We start from the raw sequence: 9,654 nt of genomic DNA, 5'->3' as shown, positions 1-9,654 counted from the left end.
AGCGACTCGGACATTCTGTTTCATGTTATTGGAGGTGATTTTTTTTTCCTCAGTGTTGTAGATGTCAAGAAAGCAAGTGCAAAAAAAAAATCCTCAGTTACACTTTGAGAAGTATTAATTTCCTCTTTTGATGTCAAAACAGAACTTCTTGAGTCACCTGTAACTTCTTTACAATTCACCAGGAAAATAGGTGAAAACATTCTAAAGGAATTAAATAAGGTAAAACAGAATCTGTCTAAATTCTAAGATTGAACGTCAGTGTTTGTAATGACCACATTTATTCTTCAACACAGCCTGAACTTTCTTAGGGAAGCTTTCCTGTAATTCCTTTAAGCAGTCTTCAGGAATAGTTCTCCAGGCTTCTTGAAGGACATTCAAAGCTCTTCTTTGAATTTTGGCTGCCTTTTGTTGGCTTCTCCAGCCCCCCTGGCGACCCTGAAAAGGATAAGCAGAAGAGAATAAATGGATGAACGGATTCATCACTCCATCAGAGCTGTTGCTGCTGATTTTCAGTCCAGCTCTTGTGTAAATTCGCATACCTCAGACTTTCCCTGTTTCCCTTTCTTAAGAATGGCTTCTTGACAGCCACCCTTCCACTGAGACCATTTCTGATGAGGCTTCAGTGAACAGTTGATGGATCAGCTAAAGGGCCAGATGTATCTCTCAGGTCCTGTGTGAGGTCTTTGTTGGATTCTTTTTCCTGTTTCAAAAGAACACGACTTTCAGACACTGTTCATTTTAAGCTTGCCACTTCTTTTTTTGGTCCTCCACTTTTCCCATTTCTTCAAATTCTTTAAGGACACAGTGCACACCATGCCGAGATATGGAACATTTTAACGCTTTCCCTCATAAAAATGACACTTGACAACCTCAGTATTATGTCAAAGGGAAGTGCATTAGATCACAATATTAGAATAGTTTCTGGGTTTTTACAATGTTAGCTGCATAGGCAGAGACCACCCTCACTAACTTCTGATACTTCATTTTGTTTTATAAGCAGGTCTGAAATATAACAGAAACCTGACAGAAAGCTCAGAAAGGAGCTTCAAAGATGACTCCTAGCTGGCTTTCAAGGGGTAAAGAGTATTAAATTGATGAGAAAGGCTGTCTCCACGGAAGCAAAATATAAAGAAATTAGACTTTTGCACACTACTGATATGATAGATCATGTCAGGAATACCACTAAGACTAACATCTTTAGAAGAGAAGCTTAATTTTCCAGGTAGGTTGTGTTTGGTTTCATGAATAGCAGTACACTTTACGTCCACTAGGTGGAGCTGGATTCTTTGGGACATATTTTCACTTAACTGTAGGTTCCCACACATTAAAAAAAAGCGACTTGGACAATTTATGTGCTTCATCTTACAGAAGAATTTAGGACGTCAAATCCATAATTTTCTTCAATATACGTTTCTTTATACTTTTAACTATGTTTTTTTCCACACAGTTCAAACTTTACAAAAAGAAAACACGATGTGCTTATAAAACAGAGACAGCACACTAGTATAATCAGACCACTCGGCTTCACAAAAATCAGTGCATAGTTTGTGTCCTTCAACACATTTTATATGTTTGTGAGTTGGTAGTTGTCAGAATGCCTTTTAAATGTTTCAAGTGGTTTAATTTAAATCACTCCCAGACACTCGGACAAAAGTACGAAAACAGGTTTGTTAATTAGTACTTAGAATTTTCTTTTTTCTTTTCCCAGTAATCATCACACAACCTCTGAAAATGATCTCATGGCCCTTTAGGGCATCATGCTGTAGTCTGGTGGACACAGAAGTAGCAGTAAAAAAAGCTTCTTAAAGACAGTTTTACATGTGTTTCTGACAATATTTCTGTATTTAAACTTCACAGAAAGAATGCAGGTGCATGCAGATGACAGGTTAAAAACAGTAGTTTTCTTTGTGTGTGGGAATCTCATCTGCATTTGAACACACTTTGATTCTCAGATTTTCTCTTGGATAACAGAGAACCAGGAAGTTAATGGGCGATCTAGCTCACACACATAACCTTCAGGAATGTGCACACTAACAGGGAGGTTAATAATAAAGCCAAAGACGCTGATTCAAGGTCATAAAGACTCAAGGGAACACTCAAATCTGACCACTTCAGTTCAGTTAAATTTTACATTCACTGACACATTAACAGATTTTTACATTTCAAGTGACTCTTAAATTTTTTTGCTACTTTTAACAGTACCTTTTAAACTCATCTCACTGATAACACATCAATTGAAACTAAACACAATTTTACTTTTTCTCTCTTTAACCGACACCTAACAACCTTTCAGGACTTTCTCTGTCCTTCTGCTGTCTCACTTTTTAACTCACACTTCACCTGCTTGAATTTTGATTGGCTATTAGGTCATAACAAAGTCAGTCACCTGAACTTTTCTTTTGATGCAGAGTCAGGCCTGTGAGTATTTTGCTTTTGATTCATGTCATGCCTAAACAGCAGAAGTCTGGTTTCCTTTAGCTCAGTTAACCAGACTAGTGATGTGGTCCCTCAATCCTAAAACTTAAAGAAGCATCCACAGTTTTTCTGATGTCTTCTCCTTTTTCCATATGAGTATGAGAACAGTTGGTCCATCACAGCTGGTCGAATTTAGTGGAAGTGAAGAATATTTCCAAAGCATTTTGATCCATCAAAACAAGACTTGGTACGTGGAGCACATAGACTGTATATAAAAGATAGAAGTGTACGTGGCAGTGCCTTGAAACTGCATTCTTTCTGATGGCCAGCAGGGGGCAACTCCTCTGCTCACAAAAGGGCATCAAGTTGTATCCAAGTCTATAGGTTCCTTTGACTCTCTTACTCTGTGACCTCATTAAACTCAAATGCGATGAGTTTATGATCTTAATCATTAGTTTCAGGTCCTTATTGAGTACAGTATGATGGTTTTTTAGTAAATTATTATGAAAACGTCATAATTTACTACAAAAACGCTCAGCTTGAATGCTTTACTGTGCTTTATCAGTGCGTGACGTGACAGATGCCATCTTTTGTACACAGTCTATGGCATGAAGTCTGGCTCCCATTTATTGAGAAATATAAAATAAATAGATAAATAACTGACCATGAGGATGTGCTACAATGAATAAAATGCCACTATGGCATACTAATTGAAGCTATCGCAGTATGTTTACCTTTAGAAGGATTTAAATTTTTTGAGGGTCAAAAACATTTTTATACAGATTTTTTATAAATTGTATGAAAACGATTTTTGCATCCATATGTTGACATTTCAGATTATGGTTTCAATTTTGAGTCTTTTTTTTTTCAGAACTTTAAGTTGTATATCAGTTGTATTTATGTCAGACATTTGATCAGGAATTGCAGCTAGATGCTGAGACATCCAACATTTACTTTCCATAACCACTGACAGTGTGAGGTGTTCTGCAGTAAACTGGACAAACCAACATAACTGACTCCGAGGCATCAGCATTGCACTTTTTAAAAGTGTGTTTTCTAAAATGTCTTTCATGCTTGATTATAAATTAAAAGTCAGTGCTGTAGTGCAGACATTAGCTCTGCTGCTTTGAATGTACTGTTATTAAAATGTGCAGCAGACACCTGACGATGAGTCACTGAAATGACTTTTATGGAAAACACAAAAAAGCCATTGTATCTGCCAAATCATTAACTAACATTACTGTTGCTGTACTTTTATTATGAGTATTATACTGTAGGAGTAACAAGCTGGAGGTCTTTTACAGTCTATAAAATTCACTTACTATTTGATTCTGTCTCAAATGGCCACCAGTGGAACTGCAGTCTAAGTCTAAAATATATAAGTTTTTATATATTTATATATAAATTTGTGAAGGGAAAAAAGTTAAAACTCATTTTTTAATGTTAGAAAATGTCCACAAGGGGGCACTGATCCATCCCAGGCTGACATGTTTAAAGGTTTACTGACTCAACAGGTGCAAACATTTGTAACAGTTGGATTTGTTTTTGTGTTGCACTACAAAGGATGCGGCATTGGGTTAATAAAGTGACAACAATGTACAACAGTTTTCGCTTTGACGAGAGTATTACTTATTTGACAGCCACTTATTATTAATTGTTTGCAGTATTTTGACATTTCTGCACTGTTTTAACACAAGCTGATTTGGTGTCAAATTTCCTTAGCACTATTTATTTTCAGTTACAGCCTGAGGGCTGGATTTAGACAGACCACCTTTTATTCGTTTTAACTGAAAATGTCTTTCAGAGAAGTTCTGCGAGCAGTAAATCTGGGTATGTGTGTAAAGCAACAACATACATAAAAGCAGCAAAACAAACTTGAATGTTGTCCTTACCTGCGGACAGGTAGAGGAGGCGGACGAGGGGGAAAGGAAAAGCCAGCCCACATTCAGATCACAGTTAACAGCCAAGCTTTGTCTCCCATTTCTGTTCTATCACTGAAAACCACTGTGCCAAAGTTCAGATCTCACAGGTGGGCACAATAGGCGAAAGAAGACACTGAACTACATGTTCTCGGGCAGCTTCATCTTGCAGATTGTGTCAGAGACAAGTGAAAGCAAATATCTGGGACTATTCAACAAGGCAAGACAAAAGGATGTGAGTAAAATACAGATTTATGAAGTAATTAATGATTATTTAAAGTTATGGCAGGTGCTCTCTGGCTTCTGTAATGGTTTACTACCAAGTTAACTTTCAACCTTGTCTAGCAGTACTCTGTAATAGCAGCATATTATTATACATCATGTGGGGTTTTAAAAAATATATGTGTATTCCATTCATTAAATGATTATTTTGTCACATTGTTGGATTGTACTCTACTGTGAATACAAATTATGCTTAACTTTCAAAGAGCATACCAGGGTTTTTACATGCTTTGCCTTATGAGACTAACTGAGTCCATTAATTAATGTAAAACTGTATATTTTTGAGGAACTGGAGTGTTTTTGTTATATTCTCCTGTATTTCACAGCTACTCTTTCATTTTTACACTTGTCATGAGACTGTTTTAAATATCTAACACTTCCTTAATGATTAATTATGTAATTTTCCCATTGAGACTGACCTCTATTCAGACTAGCTTTCAGCTTTAAAGTAGTTAAATTAAAACCAGTCTTCGCAATCTGTTTACCTTTGACTCTTAATACAACATCCATTGATAGATCTACTTCATTTATGACTTGATTAGGTTCGTCTGCTATTGTTACGTGACTTTTTCCACTTCAGTCGGCTATTCTTTTCCCTAATTTATACTTATATAGATAAAAAAATATCTTTTAGGATAAGGGTTTCAAACAATAGGACCAATCTGGCCCATTTGATGGCATTAAAACTGTGAAGGAGGGAGTAGTCTTTTGACTTTTAACTATATTTTTATAGTTTTACAGCTTTCGCTTCTGATAAAGATCATCCCCATGGCCATCCATATTGCACCAAATAAATTATATAATAGATGAAATAACAGAACACTTCCTTTTTTCTTCTTTCTTGAATTACTACAGTAAAAAAAAAAAACAGCACTGTGAATTAACAAAAACGTTGTGTTATTATTACATTCTGGACAAAAACTATGATATACTACTGACATTGCACTTCTTTTCCTTACATTAATATACTATCTCAGGGATTAGTTGTGCAGTTAAACATCTTTACACTGATACAGAGTCGCCTGGTCCAGTCAAAGTGGGCTGTATGTGGCTCACAATGAAAAAAGTTATCTTTACATTTTCTTCAGAATGAAAAAAAAACTAGATGTGATCAATGATCCAAGTCAGTTCTTTGCCTGCAAATTATTTTTTAAGAATAAGCAAATGACTATAATTCTGTGTCTGATTCTTTTTGCCTAGAATTAGGGCTGATAACAGCTTCTTATTTGAATGCTAAATAGATAGTTAGCCTAGCGGAGAAACAGTTACCTATCTCTATCTAAACGTAAAAAAACAAACAAGAAAAAAATATTAAAATCAACACATAAGATTCTTATACAATCTGGAACATGAACTATCTATGCTATATTTACTTAGACTTGGGTAAAAAGCTGTGAGTTTCATATCTATATGCGACACATAGCCATAGCTTAGCTTAGCTGGGATTCAGGAAACTGAAAAAAGCTATCTGGTTACTATTTTACTGTTAAAAAAGTCATTTTGATTATTAAATAAAAAGATAAAAGGTGATGAATTACTTAAAAGTTACATATATCTAATTATCTTATTTCTGAGTAAGTTCAAATTTTAAGTTCATAAATAGAAATTTAAAGATGCGTAACTTGTATCTGAAATTTTTAATGTAATAAGTTTCTAATCCAACTTTTTTGGATAAAAGCTTGAAATAAATGGCTTCACCTTTAGCGGTTAATTATTTACATTTCATATTTGTGTTATTTTACTATAACTCCAAACATAGGCTTGCAGATCAATTTTATTTTATCTGCAGTAAAGTTAGGGTGTTAAGTAGCATGAAATTAAAATTAAAGTACCTCAATTATACTTACAAGTACTTTACCAAATGCACTTACTGGCTGTACCACAACTAGATAGTACTGAATGTGTTCCCTAACTATATCAACAGACCACAGTGAAGGGATAATTTCTTTTGGAGTTTTATGTTAGTTGATACTTAAAATATTAAATGTTTAAATCATAAATGGATATTTGTTCTTTAATCAGTTCCAGTCAAAACCTGGTGACCTGTACAGAAAGAACACTGTGTTATTTTTAGCGAAACTTAGAAGTACCAACAGAGGCCATAAACTCATTAAGAAAGTGTGTGCTAAGGCCATAAAACAACTAGAAGATAGAACCGTTCTATCATAGACTTCAATACAAGCAGACTTTACATTGGCCTCGCTTTTCAGACCTGGAAGCTATGTCAACCTTTTATATACTGTCAGTGATAACACAATTGGTAAAGTATAGCTCATAAAAAAGTATAGACATAAAATCTCAAAAGCTTTACAGTTGCTTTGATAACAACTCTGTACACCTTATTATCAAGTTCTAACACATAAGCGACCATCAGATCGCTATGATACTCCCTCTAAATCTAAATAAAACTGAACTGAAAAATTATTTCAGTTGGGTTTTGCGCCGTTCGAATTTCCTTGTGCACACTGCTGCAGCCAATGCATCTCACAAGGCACAACTTTTTACTTTGAAGGAAAACATTCTCTATTTCCAGTTTTACTACTGCTCAACATCTTTTTGCAGACAAGTCGGTGTCTTACGTGCTAATTATGGGTAACTGTGGCAATCTCCTCGCAAACAAAGGAGTATTGAATATCCCTTCAGGATTTTACAGCAACCACTCTCTAGCTTGTCAGAGAACACACTTTTGCCTAGCAACCAGGTTGCCAGAGCATCACTGAAAGGTCCAAAGGCTTGCTTGAATGGAGCACTAATGGTGACTACCAGAATACTCTAGCAACCACTTGCTAGCTGGTTAAGGAATACACATTTTTCCCTTGTGAATGGTAGATGTTAGATGGTTGCCAACTGGTCTTTAGGCTTTTGTAACTGAGGAGTAAGACTCACCTGTTAACTCAAAGCTGTTCTAGGTGCCACTTTCATGAGGCAGATTAGGGCAAGAGGTCAAGACAACCTGGCTGCTTTAACAAGCCTTCAGGGGTTTTTACCACATTACAGAAAATAGTATAAATAAGTAAAAGCCCTTGAATTGGTTGCCATCTCCACTGATTTGACTGGTGCTACAGCTCAAAGTGAGATATTAATTAATATCTTTTATCTCTTTTGCCAGACCTTCAATTGGCAATGCCAAACTAAAACCTCAGACGTGACCTTCAGTTTGAATTGACCCAGAGCATCATGGCTAAAGGGAATAAAGATTTCCAGCGAAGGATTGTGTCCAAGGATGGGCACAACATGGTAAGGATCGATAACGTGGAGGGCATGGTCAAGCTGTACCTGCACGACATTTGGACGACTGTGGTGGACATGAAATGGCGCTACAAACTCACCTTATTTGCCTCCACCTTTGTCATGACTTGGTTCATCTTTGGGGTCATCTTTTACTTCATTGGAATGGGCAATGGTGACTTTGAGCCAGATTTAAATTCTACCCACACTCCATGCCTGATGAACGTGGAAACGCTCACTGGAGCCTTCCTCTTCTCTCTAGAGTCACAGACCACCATTGGTTATGGTTTTCGTTACATCTCTGAAGAATGCCCTCTGGCCATCTTTACTCTGGTGGCTCAGCTTGTCATCACTGGACTGGCTGAGATCTTCGTTACCGGTGCCTTTCTGGCCAAACTAGCTAGACCCAAGAAGCGAGCAGAGACCATCAAGTTCAGCCAGGTGGCGGTGATCTGCAAGCACCAAGGAAAGCTGTGTCTGATGGTGAGGGTGGCCAACATGAGGAAGAGCCTCCTGATCCAGTGCCAGCTAACAGGAAAGCTCCTGCAACCCTACGCGACTGAGGAGGGCGAGAAGACGCAAGTCCATCAGAGCTCTGTTGATTTCAACATGTACTCCGGTGGCGAGTGCCCCTTCCTTATCCTCCCTCTCACCTTCTATCACGTCCTAGACCAGCACAGCCCGCTGGCAGGACTGACGGCAGAAAACCTCGAAACGCGTAGGTTTGAGTTGCTCATCACCCTCAATGCCACCATGGAGTCGACGGCAGCCACGTGTCAGAGACGTACCTCTTACATCCCTGACGAGATCCTGTGGGGTTATGAGTTCAAACCGGTGCTGTATAGCACCCCCAGTGGACGCTTTGTGGCAGACTTCAACTTTTTTGACAAGGTGCAAAAGAGCAGTGATCCAGACATCCACAGCGACAGTTCAGAAAAGCTGAAACTCGAGAGGGAATTCAGGGAGGAATAGAGGATCTTAATTACTGTTAATTGACCTGAGGCTCAGCCACTGTGTTAATGTCCCTTACAGCTATGACCTTTGATTTAAACACGTAAAACGTTTATTTTGAATCATATAAAAGTGATTTTTTATCTACACTTTTAAGAAGACTAGAAACCTGACATGTGTTCACTGTAAAATTCTGTTTATTCGTTTAATCATTATGATGTTTTTTTGTATTAATATTCAAGTTAAATTAATTAAATGTAGGGGAGACCGGGGATAGTTGTAACGTGGGTCAGTTGTAACACTTCCAATTTCTCCAATCAGGGCTAAGTTTCAAATGATGTGACTCATCCTGTGCATGCCCAACTCAGTTCTGCTATCACATGTGAAAAATCAGCACATTTTGTCAAACACAGACAATTTAACATGAAAAAAAGTAATTTGTATGCCAAAAAGTAAGTTTTTCTACTTTATTTCAATTTCTAATAACATCATCTGCTTTGCAGTTAAACTCATCAAATTTAAATGATGTTATTTGTATGTCTATGGGGATATATTCTGCGTAGGTCTTTAGTGCTAATGTTTTAGCCGTTGGCTGTAATGTTAGCTAGTTCGTGGCTATAGGAGTCTGGGTCAGTTGTAACAGCAACAGTCTGGGTTAGTTGTAACAATAATGCAGATGTTGCAACTTACCACACTATTACTTTAACTTATATTAAACAAGTTGGGGCAATGACATCAGCAGAGAGAGGTTCACTGGTCGCATTTGTATATGCGGTTAATGCCATTGGCAACACAATTCCTCCACTGTTTGTGTTCCCACACATACATTATGCAGACCACTGTGTCAGAGATGGACCAG

At 37.3% G+C, this 9,654-nt stretch overlaps 1 protein-coding gene across 1 annotated transcript; it reads left to right on the top strand.

Annotated features, from left to right (window-relative positions):
* The first annotated feature begins 7,793 nt into the window (after positions 1-7,793).
* On the top strand, positions 7,794-8,871 carry kcnj15 (potassium inwardly rectifying channel subfamily J member 15). The gene has a single exon (XM_085364030.1). The coding sequence runs from the start codon at positions 7,794-7,796 to the stop codon at positions 8,814-8,816; it is 1,023 nt and encodes a 340-aa protein (XP_085220156.1). The 3' UTR covers positions 8,817-8,871.
* The last annotated feature ends 783 nt before the right edge of the window (positions 8,872-9,654 follow it).

Source organism: Diplotaxodon limnothrissa, linkage group LG10 (assembly GCF_057381915.1).
Source record: "Diplotaxodon limnothrissa isolate DT_005_m linkage group LG10, D_limnothrissa_male_GT1.1, whole genome shotgun sequence".
NCBI lineage: Eukaryota > Metazoa > Chordata > Actinopteri > Cichliformes > Cichlidae > Diplotaxodon > Diplotaxodon limnothrissa.
Note: the sequence above shows the minus strand (reverse complement) of the source record. Positions and strands in the feature narration are given on the sequence as shown.

Bases quoted from the DNA above. Each gene is read 5' to 3' on its own strand.
- kcnj15 (XM_085364030.1), top strand. From the start codon at position 7,794: ATGGCTAAAGGGAATAAAGATTTCCAGCGAAGGATTGTGTCCAAGGAT.